The sequence below is a fragment of the Trachypithecus francoisi genome, unplaced genomic scaffold (assembly GCF_009764315.1).
Source record: "Trachypithecus francoisi isolate TF-2019V2 unplaced genomic scaffold, Tfra_2.0 Lachesis_group11, whole genome shotgun sequence".
NCBI classification, from domain to species: domain Eukaryota; kingdom Metazoa; phylum Chordata; class Mammalia; order Primates; family Cercopithecidae; genus Trachypithecus; species Trachypithecus francoisi.
The window spans coordinates 64357481-64373576 of record NW_022681456.1 but is presented as its reverse complement, the minus strand read 5'-3'; the positions used below and the strand labels follow the sequence as shown (position 1 = coordinate 64373576).

Sequence of the window (16096 nt, the reverse complement as noted above, 5' to 3'; positions counted from 1 at the left end):
ATCGCACCACTGCACTCCAGCCTGCGTGACAGTGAGACTCCCATCTCAAAAAATATATATAAATTTTATTACCCATTTAATTTTGTTTAATGAAAATGCCATAAACTAGTACTCATTTAATTTTGTGTAGTCCAGATGCTGTCTCTTGCATTGGAAAAAATTACAATGCTTTCTGTGATGTGTTTTTTTTTCTTCTTTTTTTTTGAGATGGAGTCTCGCTCTGTCCCCTAGACTGGAGTGCAGTGTGACGCGATCTCGGCTCACTGCAACCTCCACCTCTTAGCTTCAAATGATTCTCCTGCCTCAGCCTTTCGAGTAGGTGGGATTACATGGTAGTCCGCCACCATGCCTGGCTAATTTTTGTATTTTTAGTAGAGATGGGGTTTTGCCATGTTGGCCAGGCTGGTCTCTATGTTAGGTGATGTTTTTATGCTTGAAAAAGTCATATTAAATGTTGCAAGATGATGTGCTCTAAGTACTTTTTTTTTTTTTTAAGGCAGGATCTCATTCTGTCCCCCAGGCTAGAGTGCAGTTGTGTGATCACGGCTCGTACGGCCCCTATCTCCTGGGCTTAAGCGATTCTTTCGCCCAAGTAGCTGGGACTATAGGTGCATGGCATCATGCCTGACTGATGTGTTTTTTTGTTGTTGTTTTTTTTAACTTGTAGAGACAGACTTTGCTCTGCTGCCCAGGCTGGTTTTCAGCACCTCTTTCCAATGCTTTGTAAGGTAATTTCTCTAAAGAAGAGTATGGTTAGACTTACGTATTGTTACTGATTGGGTTTTTTTTTTTTTTTTTTTATAAAGGGTTTTTGTTTTGGGTAAGTGGATAAAAGAATGAGAACGGGTGTAAATATGAACTGAGTTCGCTGGTTTAAAAGGCAGCTCTAGATTTGGAGGCTGTTACTGCATCAGTATGTAGCAGAATACACAAGAAGTAAGAGCCCAATAGGTTGAGTTTTTATTGGACAGCTGTGCTAACATGGAGGGACATTCCTATAAAGGAGCAAAGGATTTTTAAAGAAACACTGATAGACCAAGCATGTTTTTGTTTCAGGGTCAGGGGAAAAGTTGAGACATCTGAGAATTTGTCTCAATATTTTAATATTTGTAGATGAGATTAAAACTAGAAAAATGTGATATCAGAATTACACTGATTGAATAGCAGTACCACCTGCTGTGTGATTTTTTTAAGTGCTTTATCACACATTAGTTGTAATCCTCACAACTGAGGTAGGTGGAGCAGGAGAGCATATGAGAGAACCCACAAAGGATATGGTGGGACAGGTGAGTTTATCCTGAGGGACCAGATGGCATGGAGTTACACATATTTTCTTAGGTACTTAGGCATATTTTCTCCAAAGACCTTAAAACAGATTGGCCAATGAAAAAGTTTAGAAAAGTAAAAATATGAAAACTACTATATTCAAAAATATAGCCATACCTTGCTTTCATATATTTTGAAGCCTTTACTGATTGTTGTCTTTAGAAAAATCTCAAGTTCACAAATAATCTTTTCAGTTTCAGAGGTAAGTATGATCTAGACCTAACTCCTGTTAATGGTTTTTTTTTTTCCTTGAAACGGAGTCATGCTCTGTCGCATAGGCTGGAGTGCAGTGGTGTGATCTTGGCTCACTGCAAGCTCTACCTCCTGAGTTCACACCATTCTCCTGCCTCAGCCTCCCAAGTAGCTGAGACTACAGGCGCCCGCCACCATGCCTGCCTAATTTTTTTTGTATTTTTAGTAGAAACGAGGTTTCACCGTGTTAGCCAGGATGGTCTCGATCTCCTGACCTTGTGATCCACCCGCCTCGACCTCCCAAAGTACTGGGATTACAGGCCTGGGCCACCACGCCTGGCCTGTTAACGGTTTTAGGATGGAGTTTTTACAATTTTAGATTTGGGGTACATGTGCTGCTTAGTTAACTACAAGGGTATTATGTGTGATGATGGGGGTTGGGCTTCTAGCATATCCATCACCCAAATATTGGACACTGGACCCAGTAGGTAACTTCAACTCTCATGCCTATCTTACCCTCCATGCTTTGGAGTCCCCAGAGTCCATTTCCTCCATATTTAAGTCCAGGTGTTGCTTTTGTTTAGTTCCCCATTAAAAATAAGAACATGTGATATTTGATTTTCTGTTTCTGTGTTCACTTAGGATAATGGCCTCTAGCTCCATCCGTGTTGCTGCAGAGGACATTTGTTTTTCTTTTTTATGGCTGTGTTGTATTCCATTGGTGTATATTTACTACGTTCTTAAAAGTCCAGTCACCTTTTGGTGGCTTGTGGTTGGCTTTGATTTTGCTACTGTAAATAGTGCTGCAACTGCAGGTGTCTTTGATAAAATGATTTCTTTTCCTTTGAATAGATACACAGAAGTGGAATTGCTCGGTCAAATGGTAATTGTAACTTTATTTCTTTGAGATACCTCCATACTGTTTTCCATAAAGGTGGAGCTAATTTACATTCCCACCAACAGTGTATGAGGGACGGAAGGAGTTTCTTTTAACTCAGAAATAGCAAGCATGGAAGTAGTGAGTTTTTGTTTTCACAAGACTTGTGACCTGAAAATAGAAATTTGGAATGGGTCTAAGTGCTTAGGAGCTTAGAATCTATCCTAGTTAACCTTCAGTTTTTCTCTGAGTAAGGATAATTTGGGTTTGATGTTTTACACTCGTCAACCCGAAATCCAGTCTTCCCCTGCTAGCTGCCTTGCTCACAGCTCCCTGTGGATTGGTTTTCTATTGCTTTAACTGAGGATGCGCTGGCAGGAGATAGGGAGACAGAATCTATTCTCTTCCTGCCTTTGCTCTTTGTCTCTGGAGGTAACTGCATCCCTGCAAGACCTGCTACTATATCTTTGTAGGTAGCACCTCTACCATGGCTCTTAGCTCTTAATGGATTTGGGAAACGGCGTTTTGTTTTTTTTTTTTTTTTTTTTTTTTGAGAAGGAGTCTTGCTCTGCCGCCCAGGCTGGAGTGCAGTGGCAGGATCTTGGCTCACTGCAAGCTCCGCCTCCTGAGTTCACGCCATTCTCCTGCCTCAGCCTCCTGAGTAGCTGGGACTACAGGCGCCTGCCACCTCGCCTGGCTAGTTTTTTGTATTTTTTAGTACAGACGGGGTTTCACCATGTTAGCCAGGATGGTCTGGATCTGACCTCGTGGCCTACCTCCCCTCGGCCTCCCAAAGTTTTGGAGTTACAGGTGTGAGCCACTGGGCCCGGCTGAAAGTTTTTTTACCCTGTTCAGTCTTACAGGTGATGACAGCTGCTGCTGTTGTGTCTGGGTTGCTATTGTTTTTTTCCCCCACTTCACCCTGTCTTCACTAAAGTCTCTCCATGTAATCACATGGGGTGAATGCAGTTTCTTGCCAGGGCTCTGAATAATAGAAGTCAACAAAATACTCTGTACAAAACCCTTTATAAAAGTCTACCGTGTGCCCTATTAGCATATTAGATCAATAGAAGATATAAAGAGAACCTTTTTAAAAATCAGAATTACTATGGAACTTTTCAGATTCTCAATATGAAGACTAAAGATAACCCTGATTTCATTTGTGATTTTAAAATTGTGAGCAGTATATAATAGCACTTTTCAAAGGAGTATTGAAAAGATTACATGAATTAACTTAACCTGAGGAAAGTACCTGGCCTGGCCTCTAGCAGCGCTCCACGTGTCAGCCTTTCCTCCTGTCCCGTGGCCTGGGTACTGACAAAATCTCCCATTTTCAAGATGTGTAGTGGAACTGTACAAGGCACTGATGATTCAGTGGTAAGACCTGCTTAGTGTTTGCCAGAAGTGGACAGTCCGTAAGGAAAGAAAGGCATGCATTTGTTGTTTTCAAATACTAGTAGTATCCTTTCTGTGGTATTAAGATGACAAATAGTATGCTTAAAAACGAACAAACAAAAAACAGGCAAAAGGCAGAGTAAAAGTATCTAACAGGACCCATGTCTTCAGTCACATGCTTCCTGCCCCTTAAGAAACAGATTTAATGCCAAGGAATAGTCCCGTGTTTTCAAGTACTTTGGTGATTAAGTTAATTCTAGAATAATAGATAAGGATCAAAGTATATTCATTTAGAAATTTGCAAATGCATCTTTGGTAATCCTGTCTGTGTGTTTTCCTATTTTGGTAAGCCAGGAGCATTTGACCAAATTGTGGTTACATTTCTTATATTCAGGACTTTAGATATTATGGTTGAAAATTTTCTGAAGGGAAAATAGCTTTGTTGTTCTATTGCCACTTTTTTTTCTCCCGCAAATCATGGGATGCCCCCCACCTTTTTTTTTTTTTTTTTCTTAAAGCAAGGAATTACACTTGCTTTTAGGGTAAATACAGGTGTTGTGCTGCCTGGTGTAATACTTAGTAAAAGAACATTTTATGTAAACCTTCACTGTCACATGCCAGGCACTGTTCTATCCATTTTATACACAGTAATTGGTTTAATCCTTACAGTGCCCTGCCAAAACTGTTACCATTTTACTGATGAGGAAACTGAGGCACACAGATGATAACTGACTAGTTCTTGGCAAACCTTGGATATGAACCCAGGTAGTCTGAAGGGCCATGTTCTTAGCCACTATGCTATGTTGCTTCTGGTTCACTGTGTTGGATATGTGCCTTTAGTTTGAGTACAGTTGCTTATTAGGGCACAAACCCACTTTAAGTGTAAACTTACAAACTCTAGAGATGTTGCATTTTAGGACAAAATAAAGAAGCAAACTTGGTTGCTGATTCATTTCCATTGATTCCATGTTAAAGATTTCAGTTGGCATCACTCTTGTTTATGGAGTCTAAAATCCTATGTAAACTTCTGGAAGACATTTTCCCTTTGATGCATTAACACTTTGAGTTTCAAGACTTAAAATCAGGAGCAAAAAAGTTACATTTGGTGCTTCAACATTTTCTTATTTTACTTTCTAATTATGTCAGCATTTCCAGAAAACATTAGAAGGGTTATAGAAATGTAAGTATGCATTTATATAATTTATAAAATTGATTGAAAACCTACAGTGAAAACTTTTTGGAAAGCAAATTCAACAGCCAACACTTGACTGTACCATTTGAGAAATGTCTGTTGTGTATTGATTGTTTTAGAATAAAACAGCTTGATGATGGGCCAAAATGTTTATAATTTGACTACTGATTCAGACCAGTTAGCTCTGTAGATGAGAGTTCTGTATGGATCAATTGGCTTCACTCTGTTTTATGGTTATAGTCTGCAACTACAGAAAGGCCAATTAATCTTGGGAAGGGGAAGATAGGGTCAAACGAAAGTCAGCAATCGATAAACCTTGCTATAGATTAAGCTTAGAATGCAAGTTCTGTTGACAAAAGTTTCTATCATCAGCTGAATATAATTTGGCTTCCATCATTAGGAATGAGATAAATCCTAACTATCCAACAAAAATCTGGGCTTGTTTCTAAAGGAGTTAAATATGTTTGACCTGAAAGTTTAAACCTATTACATTAAATGATTAAAGGGGCCTTTTTCCACAGTCTGATCAATGGGTTGCAAATGCTCTGCAGATGGGAGGTGGCAGTAGGAAGGAATTATGCAATATCATGGAACTTTCTCTTCCTCTAGTTTAGCAGGAAATATTTCTGGTAGGAAGACATACATGAAAATGTCATTTTAGAACCAAACTTTGTTGGGTTAAGATGCTTTTATGGAAAAGGTCCTTTTAAAAACTTGGTACTGTATGTTTTAGTTAAGATGACACTTTTTGTGTCCTTGTTTGCTGAAAAGGTTCAAGTACATAAAGAATTGTGTTATTAAATCACCCACTGACAACAATTTCTTTAAAGTTTTTGTATTTGTGAGAAGGTCACAATTTGCATAGTTTCAAAAAACAAAATACCTTGGTTTATACACTGTCAAAACAGTCTATAGAAATCAAAACACATTGAAACAAAGGCAGAGATACTAGGCGAAAGAGGCAGAGACTTCCTATATACACTACAACTTGCTATTCAGATTTCAAAGTACTTGTTTCAAGTGATCACATTTCTCACCTACTACCTTTTTAAACTAATATGCTTCTGGAAATGTGGTTTTCCTCCAAGGACAAGGATTCAATTTAGCTCAGCTCTGGCTCGTTAGTGTGAATAAACAGAAGGGCTTTGCTTCAGGGAGGTAGACAGGAATCACAACAAGGCTTGACTTTAATGAGACTGCGTTGCCACAGAGGTTATCTTTTCCAGATGACTTCCAACATTGTCAGTGACAGTGAACTGTTGGGAGCAGATCTTGGCTCAGACCTTTAGGGGAAATGAACTAAATCAGCATGAGCCATTGTCAAGTTTAAGGTGACAGCTGAAGGCTGCGTGTGGTGGCTCATGCCTGTAATCCCAGCACTTGGGAGGCTGAAGCAGGAGCATCGCTTGAGCCCGAGAGTTTGAAACTAGCTTGAGCAACATAGCAAGACCTCATCTCTACGAAAAAATTAGAGACTTAGCCAGGTGCGCACATCTGTAGTACCAGTAACTGGGCAGGCTGAGGCGGGAGGAAGGCTTGAGCCCAGTAGTTAGAGGCTGCAGTGAGCCGTGATTGTGCCACTGCACTCCAGCCTAGTAACAGAGCGAGATCTTGTCTCTAATAATAATAAAAGGGGCAGCTGGAGTCCACCAGAGGTATTGTCCATCAGGGATCTTTTTAGCAGGCACTAAACTGCTGGGGAGAGTTTCATTTTGAGCCTTTACAACATCAAACAACTTTTTTCCGTGAATCTGATTGCCTAGGTAGAAATGTCCTTTTCAGTGGCCTCAGTGATACATTGATACTGTTTGTGGTCATTTACAGTAAAGAAAATATGTCCTGCAAAGGGACAGACCACCAGAATATTTAATTCTATGACAAATACCTTATTTGAGGAGCTCATGAGCCTCATGACCAGTCACTTCTGGAGAGTGCAGGAGTTCAAAGTGTCCCAGCCCTTTTTGCTCTTCAGTGTTTCAGAATATCTGCATGGAGAAGCTGTTTTCTTGCAAACAAGAATTCTCTGGATTCTCATGCCATGATTGGCACACAACTCCCCTCTGGAAGAAGAGCTGTTGGCCAGAAATATTTTCTCAGTGTGATTTATGGCATTCCACCTGGCTGTCTCCATCAGTCTCTGCTAGCAGAGCCACCCCCAAATGACCCAGAGCCATCCTTTCCACTCCAATAAAGAGGCTTCCAAAACATGCTGCAGTTGGGTCCCTGGCACTGACTTGCAACTGAAGCTCCTCAGGAGTTCGTAGGAGGAAGTGGAGGAGGTGGGACTGGTGCCTGTAGCTCCTGGCTTTCCTCTCTGACCAACGCATAGCGCCTGGCTTTTCTAGGGTCAGGCTCTGGCGTCTCCTCTGCCCATCTCCCCACACGGCGCACACCTTTGGCCACCTTGGGTGCGTTCCTGCAAGGATTGTGGTCATAGATGACCAGCTTCAGACCTGACAGATGGGCCAGGCTGGGGAAGTAACGGATGCTGTTCTGGTCCACGTCAATCACCTCCAGGAAGGGCATGTGAAGCAGCACAGCGGGGAAGTCAGTTAGCCGGTTGCCCGAGAGCCAGATGGTCCTCAGCTCCTGGAGGCGCTGGAGCTGGCCTGGCAGCAAACGCAGGGCATTAGAGCCGGCATGCAGAGTCTTAAGGAGACTCAGCTCACAGACAACCTCTGGCAGCTGGGTGAGGCAGTTGGCCTCGATCCATAGGGTCCTGAGGTTCTGGAGCAGGCTCAGCTCACTGGGGAGGTCGCAGAGTTTGTTGTTGCCCAGGTAGAGGATGCAGAGTTGTTTCAAGGTGCACACAACTTGGGGCAGAGCCTTGAAGTTGTTGAAATCCAAGGCCAGAATCTGCAGGTTCTGTAGCTGCCCCAGCTCCGTAGGCAGGCTGTTGAGGTGGTTGTCGCTCAGGTAGAGCTTGACCAGCTCCCTGAAGGAGCACACGTGCAGGGGGAAGCGGCGTAACTGGCTCCCACTGAGATCCACCATCTTGTCCAGCGGCATCTCACGGAGGTCCCTGACCACATAGTTCTGGCAGCGGTCAGCAGGGATGAAGGCCACGAGGGCCCTGATGGTGTTCCCCATGCAGAGGCTGGGGGTATGGCGAGCCCCAGAGGACCAACTCACGGAGTGGGGCTGGCTCAGCTAACTGCTCTGGGGCCTATCCTACCCTCCCATTATAACTTGGGGATTGCATGACAAAAGCCAGTCACTTTGACAGAGAAAAGTGCTCCTGATAGCAACTTGAGTGTCTGGCGACAGCGCAGCAGTCCGGCAGGAGCTGGGAGGCCATGTCTGACTCACATGCTTGCCTTTAATCACCTAAGCCCCAATCCCCTTTATCAACTTTTTTTTTCATTTCAAGCTGAAAATAGCTTTGCTATTTTTTCCCTAATGATAAAATATTAACACATCACATAAAGGTGTAAAAGAAGAAAACGAAAAACACCCATAGTTCTGTTATGCAGAGATAAATACTGTATACATTTGCATATGTCCTCTAGCCTTTTTGCTATAAGTAATCATTTGTTTTTTAAAATTGCACTTTAGGAGCTTTTTTTTTTTTTTTTGAGACAGGGTCTCGTTCTGTCACACAGGCTGGAGTACAGTGGTGCAATCTTGGCTCCCTACAGCCTCGACCTCCCCGACTCTAGCAATCCTCACACCTCAGCCTCCTGAGTAGCTGGGACTACAGGTGCACACCACCATACCCGGCTAATTTTTGTATTTTTTGTAGAGATGAGGTTTCGCCATGTTGCCCAGGCTGGTCTTGAACTCCTGGGCTCAAGCGATCTGCCCGTCCCGGCCTCCCAAAATGCTGGGATTACAGGCGTGAGCCATGGCACTTGGCCAGGAACCTTATTTTTTAATCATGACCTATCATGAACATATTTTTATGTTTGCAGGTATCTATGCAATTATTTTTAACACCTGCATAGTATTCCATTATATGGATGTACAGTAATTTAAACAGTTCTCTGTGGTTAGGCATCTAGGTTGTTTACAATGCACGACTATTATAAACATCCATGTGCATACAGATGTGAGCAGCAGTCCACTCATTTCTTTGGAAACCATCCTTAGAAGTGTTGCTGGAGCAGGCCAGGTGCAGTGGCTCACGCCTGTAATCCCAGCACTTCGGGAGGCCGAGGCAGGCAGATCACTTAAGCCCAGGAGTTTGAGGTCAGCTTAGGCTACATGGTAAAACCCCGTCTCTACTAAAAAACGCAGAAATTAGCTGGGTGTGGTGGCACGCACCTGTAATCCCAGGTACCTGGGAGGCTGAGGCAGGAGAATTGCTTGAACCTGGGAGGCAGAGGTTTGCAGTAAGCTGAGATGGCACCATTGAACTCCAGCCTGAGTAACAGAGTGAGACTCTGTCTCAAAAAAAAAAAAAAAAAAAGTATTGCTGGATCATAGATATGCATCATTTACAGGTTTTTCATTGATGGCTCCTCTGTACCCCACCACATCTGAACCAGTACACACACCCACCAGCAGTGGTTTACAGGTGTCTACTTTCTCATGTCTTCTTTCTTATCAGATGATATCTTTCTACAGTTTAAAAACTTGCCTTTGACAAAAGGTAAGCAGAAAAGCAGAAGAAAGAGAAGAAAGCTAGCCTTCTGAGTGTTAAATAAATTCGGATGTATTCCTACAGTGCATCTGTGTCAGGTATGTTTGACCACCCATGAAAGGTTTGTGCTTCCCTTCCATAGTGTCCAGTAGTTCCAGACAAGCAGCTGTCCAGCTGGGACAATTTCCTAGTGCTGGGCTACAGGGGAAAGTCTTCAAGTTCTGGCCAAAGTAATGTGTGCAAAAGTGTTAGATGTCACCTCTAGACTTGGCTTACTGTAAAACAAACCTTTCACCCTTCTCCACACTCTCCTTTCCCATCTACTGGCTGGATCTTGTTACCCAGAGTGACTTTAGGAGCCACCAAGTATGTGGAAGTCATATGTTGAAGGTGGCAGGGCCGTGGTCATCCTGGATTCCTGAATAAGTGCTAAGAGCAAAACATCTCCTTACCCTCCTCACTCCCACTTGATCCCCAGTTGGATTGAGGTAAATGAGAAATAAATATTAATTATGTGACGTCATTGAGATTGGGGGCTTATCTGTTATATGACTTTATACATACAGCAGTTGTTAAAAATAAGGAGGTAAATCCATATATACTGATACGGGAAGTGATTCCGGATAAAGTAGGAAGGGAAAAAAGCAAATTTCAGAATAGTTTTTTAATGATTCCCGTCTGTGAAAAAATAAACGTATATCTTTGTGTGTGCATAAAAATATCTGTAAGAAATAATGGTGATTAACTCTGAAAAATCTACCTGAGGGTCTGTGGGTGATAGAGATGCTGACTTTTCCATTTAGATCATTTTGTACTCTTGATTTTTTTTTTTAACTAGAGGCATTTATCATTTTACATTTAAAAACTCTAGTCCAAAAACAACCAATCCATCAGCCTACCTGCTCTCTGAATAGAGTTTCAGGATGGGTGAGGGGGCCTGGCACACCCTTGCTCTGCATCCCATGAATTTGCTGCTGAATTGCTTGTAACGAACCACACCATTGAGAAGCACCTTGTGAATGGTGATTCTACAGAGCTGTTTGGTGATGCAGCAGAGCTACCCACTTTCTGCTCACAGGTCACGACTGAAGCCAGTGTTCTTCTGGGACTTTCTACACACTGAATGTCAAGGGCTATTATCTTGAGCCCTCTTCTTGCTTTGCTTATTTGTATTAAAATAACTGGCCTGTTAACTCTGCTTTGCTGCTATATTTAGCATGGTGAGTGGTGACCACGAATGGTTATGAAGCAGCTGCCCTAATGTCATCCCTAGAAATGATAATGATAATAATGTTGCTACCAGATGCCTTATATATATTATCTATTCTTACAACACCAGCCAGATAAATATGTTTTACCTTACTTTTCAGATGAGGAAACTGTGTGTGGGTCAGAGGTTTAATTATATTATCAAATATTGACTGAACACCTACTATGCTGTAGATGCAGGTAATCAAGCGACTAACAAGATAGATAAAACCCTGATCTCACACAGTGTACGATTCTATCAGGGTGGGTTTCTGTTGAACCACACAAGGTGACAAACTTTGCCCCGCCAAACGGAATTTCCATGCAGCACTTTAGATAACAAAACACTTGAAGAAGATCTCTTAGATGAAAATCAGAGATTGAAATAAGAATGTTTAAAATCAAGACAAAAAATCAAGAGACTAGAAGAAAATAATAAACTATAACATAATATTTTCAGAGAGTTAACTATAGCACTTGCATGTTGGGTGTGGTATTACTAGGTCATTTAATCCTTACAGCAATCCTAAAATTTATGTACTGTTATTGTTTCCACTTGATAAGGAAAGAAATGAGGGAACAAGGAGTTTATGCAACCTGAACAAGCTAGCGTGTAGCCGAGCAGGGATCTGAACCCAGATCATCTTGCTCTATAGACTGTGTTCCAAATACTGTGCCTTTCTTGGATGACGTAACATCCATGAAAAGAGTAGGATGCTATTAGAAAGAAAGAAAGATTCTAAGAATAAGAAAGGGCTCTTAGAAATAAAGATATGAAAAAACCACAATTAAAAATAAAATAGAAGAAAAACAGTAGGTGTTTCCTCAAAAAATTAAAAATAGAATTACCAAATGATCCAACAATTCCACTTCTGGGTATATACCCAAACAAAATAAAAATAAAAACAGGATCCTTTTTTTGAGATGGAGTTTCACTCTTGTTGCCCAGGTTGGAGTGCAATGGCATGATCTCGGCTCACTGCAACCTCTGCCTCCCATGTTCAAGTGATTCTCTTGCTCAGCCTCTTGAATAGCTTGGCCTACAGGGGTGCGCCACTATGCCCAGCTAATTTTTTTTTTTGTATTTTTAGTAGAGATGGGGTTTCACCATTTTGGCCAGGCTGGTCTTGAACTCCTGACCTCAGGTGATTCACCTGCCTCTGCCTCCCAAAGTGCTGGGATTACAGGCATGAGCCACTGCGCCCAGTTAAGATGGGACATTTTTGCATATGTTACCACAATTCAAAAAATAAAATTTTAAAAATGTAATAGGCCGGGCGCGGTGGCTCAAGCCTGTAATCCCAGCACTTTGGGAGGCCGAGACGGGCGGATCACGAGGTCAGGAGATCGAGACCATCCTGGCTAACACGGTGAAACCCCGTCTCTACTAAAAAAAAAAAAAATACAAAAAATTAGCCGGGCGAGATGGCGGGCGCCTGTAGTCCCAGCTACTCGGGAGGCTGAGGCGAGAGAATGGCGTAAACCCGGGAGGCGGAGCTTGCAGTGAGCTGAGATCCGGCCACTGCACTCCAGCCTGGGCGACAGAGCGAGACTCCGTCTCAAAAAAAAAAAAGAAAAAAAAAATGTAATAGAAGGCTTGAGAACATCTGGTCAAAAGTTGAAGAAAAGGTTGGGTGCAGTGGCTCATGCCTATAATCCCAGCAACTTGGGATGCCAAGGTGAGAGAAATTTAAGACCAGCCTGGGCAACATAGGGAAACCCTGGCTCTACAAAAAATTGAAAAATTAACTGGGTGTGGTGGCGTGCTCACCTGTAGTCCCAGTCACTTGGGAGGCTGAGGTGGGAGGATTGCTTGAGCCTAGGAGGTCGAGGCTGCAGTGAGCCATGATTGTGATACTGTGCTCCAGACTTAGTGACAAAGTGAGACCCTGTCTCAAAAATAAAATAAAATTTAAAAAGAGAGAGGCTGGGCATGGGGGCTTACGCCTGTAATCACAGCTCTTTGGGAGACTGAGGCGGGGGATCACCTGAGGTCAGGAGTTCGAGACCAGCCTGACAAACATGGTGAAACCCCCTCTCTACTAAAACTACAAAAATTAGCCGGGCATGGTGGTGGGCACCTGTAGTCCCAGCTACTCGGGAGGCTGAGGCAGGAGAATCACTTGAACCCAGGAGACAGAGGTTGCAGTGAGTCAAGATCATACCACTGCACTCCAGCCTGGGTGACAAGAGCAACACTTCATCATACACACACACACACACACACACTTTAAAAAAAAAGAAAAGAAAAGAGAGAGAGAGACAATTATAAAAGAAGCAAATAAAAGAGTTTTCTAGGGCTGACATATATGAGTTCTCTGATGAACCTGTCAACTTCGTAGCACAATAAATGAAAAAGACCAACACCACTGAAAATTGCAGCACACTGGAAAGAAGAGCCCAAAGGTTTCTAGATAGAAGACAACAGAGTACAAACACACAGAACTAGAAACGAGAACATCATTGGGCATTTCAGTACCACTATTGGAAACTAGAAGATAACAGAGCAATGCCTTCAAAATTCTAAGGTTAAAATCATGTCCAGTGTAGAATCTCACATCTAGTAAAAGTAGGATTTAGAATGATTTTTTTTTTCAAGCAGAAAAGATGTCAAAAAGTTTCCCTCTTATGCACAAATTCTCAGAAAGCAGTCAAGGAAGTGCTTTATCAAAGTGGAAGACAGAATCCAGGAACCAACAGCCCCAGCAAAGGAAACAGGAAGATTTCAGGGAGCAGGGAGAGCCACAGGAGGCTGGCCAAGAGTGCATCGCTGTCCCGAGGAGTGCAGTGAGGAGTGCCCCGGTTGGAGGGTGTCTCCGAAGGACCCACCAGAGCACCTCCAGGGAAGGGTCAGTATTTGTGCATCTGCTCCAACAGAAGGCACGTATCTGCCTGAGGGGAACTGAAAACAGAACCAGTGAGCGAAACAGTCTCGCCCTTCTTCTGTGCCCAAGCCTGGAGGATCTAGGAGCGGGGATCAGGGGAGAGGATGTGGAGCAAAGAAGGAAAACAGTAAGCTCTGTATCCCCCTTCCCCTCACCACCCTCCCACCCCAACTCAGCCCCGAGACCCTCTCCCCAACCCCAGCTCTTTCTCATTGTTGATCCCTAAGCCATAGGCCAGGCCTCACCTGGGAGGAGAGAAGTTTTAAATTGAATGAGATGTTAAAAGTTTGGATGAGACATTAAAGTTTGGACAAACATTTGACTGAAAATTTTAATACCTGAAAGTGTCGAGAAAGCTGTGCAATCTACCCGAGATGTGATCCAGGGGCCGGGGTGTGGGTAGGGATTTCATAGGGCGTGTGTGAGGAAGGAAGAGGAGGGACAAGACTGATGGTGGACTATTCCCCACTGGGTTCAGCCTCCATAGGAAACCCGCATCGTTGGGAATAAAATGATCAAGGTGACCCCCAGAAAAACTGAAAACAGCCTATACCAAAAGGAAGCGCACACACCTACATCCCAAAGAAAAAACAATACGTATTAGTGATATTGTAACTATATATATAGGTTTTTGCCCATGGTTCCTGGCTCATAACTCCCATAACCCCGTCACAATCCTTTGGTGTAATGTTGGGGCACTTTAGGTGCCAAGAGCAGGTCTAAGGAAACAGAATCTCAGGACTCCAATCTGCTGGTGGGTCATGAGACCCTCATTCCAGAGAGGGTTTTGCCTCATTCCCTGGAGGAAAGAAGGCTGCACAGAGGCCAAGAAGAATCTGAACAGATGGGCCTTGCTGGGTTCAGATCATATCCTTTTTGTCAAATCTCATTTCTACAGGATTGTCAATCATGAAGATTGTCAATCAGTGAAGTCTCCATAAAAGGCCCAAGAGGAGAGGGTCCGGGGAGCTTCCAGCTAGCTAAGCGCGTGGAGGTTCCTGAAGGGCTGTGCCCAGGGAGGGCGTGGAAGCTCCACACCCCTTCCCCCATGCCGTGTCTATGCAGCTCTTCATCTGTACCCTTTGTAACATCCTTTATAATAAACCGGTAACTGAAAGTAAGTGTTTCCCTGAGTTCGGTGAGCTGCTCCAGCAAATTAATTGAACCTAGAGGGGGCTTGTTGGGACCTTAACTTTAGGCTGATCAATCAGAAGTCCTGGAGGCCGGAACTGGTGTCTGAAGGTGGGGTGGCACTTTTGGGGACTGAGTCCTCAGCCTGTGGGATCTGATACTCTCACCAGGAAGGCAGAGTCGGAATTGAATTGGAGGACACCCGGCTGATTTCCACGGCAACGTTGCTCCCTTGCTGGCTGGCGGGGAGAAATCCCCACACATATTTTGGGGGTCACAGAAGTCTTCTTTGTTGATGATTGTTGTGGTGGTGGTGTGAGAACAGAGGAAAAACAGGGCTTGCATTTTTACAAACCGTATTGCAAAAGGAAGAAGAAAAAGTGTTGAAAATAAAAACCATGAAGTGACTGTTCTGTTTTCCAATTAGTTAGCTTTGAGGGGCAGCTGGCTTCTCTTTGGTTTGAAATCATGGTGACGCTGGTAGTGGACACAGAGAAGAGCCCCACAGGTGGAATCCTGGGCCTTCCAGAAGAGCAATCCAGAAGCAACCTTGTCTCACCAAGCTTGGGTCGGACCATTCGCACCTGTTGGTTTTGAATTCAACTGCTCCATGGAGGTGTTTGCCCAAACCTTGGCTTCAGGCTAATTAATGTTGCGTCTTCAAATACTTCAAAGTGCAGTTCTAGTGTTGCGGTTCTTAATTTCAGTGCAATATAAACTGTCTTTGAATGATTTCGATGAAAAGGAATTTATTATGTTAGGAAGCTCACAGACCTCCTTGCCTGTGCTGCAGAACTGGACTTGGATGCTATGGCTAGGACCAATGTCCTAAATTGCAGTGCAGGACTGGTCTTGTGAAGGTATCATTGTCACCACCTCTGGGCCCAGCCCCCCACTGCTTGTACTTCTGAGCCCACTGGTGCTGGCTGCTGCCTGCAAACCTGGTGTAGCCCCCACCATGGCTACCTCCCTCTTCAGAAGGGATTTTGCCTAAGTCCTGCTTTTTTGTATCACTAGCAGTTGAATCGGGGCCAACAGGGAAGACTCGTTGATCACATGCCACAGCTGAGCCACAAGGGAGGCTGGGGTTCAGCTTTCGGCTTCTGTAATGAGGAGTGATCATTTTCCACTACCAAGATTTATAAGGTGAGAAATTCCCCAAACGTGGAAAGCTGTCAGTCAAAAAAAAAATCAGATACTCACCACAAGTAGCCTGTAGTTCACTCCCATCCTCCCATGGCTGTCAAGGAGGGTTTTCCTGACCATGC

At 43.5% G+C, this 16096-nt stretch overlaps 1 protein-coding gene and 1 long non-coding RNA gene across 2 annotated transcripts; one reads left to right on the top strand and one right to left on the bottom strand.

Moving 5' to 3' along the window:
• Positions 1-667: 667 nt before the first annotated feature.
• On the top strand, positions 668-15636 carry LOC117089760. The gene is made up of 3 exons (XR_004439738.1): positions 668-728; positions 9532-9662; positions 13457-15636. It is a non-coding gene; the product is annotated as an uncharacterized LOC117089760 (long non-coding RNA).
• On the bottom strand, positions 5802-8392 carry LRRC10 (leucine rich repeat containing 10). The gene has a single exon (XM_033221301.1). The coding sequence runs from the start codon at positions 8070-8072 to the stop codon at positions 7233-7235; it is 840 nt and encodes a 279-aa protein (XP_033077192.1). The 5' UTR covers positions 8073-8392; the 3' UTR covers positions 5802-7232.
• Positions 15637-16096: the final 460 nt, after the last annotated feature.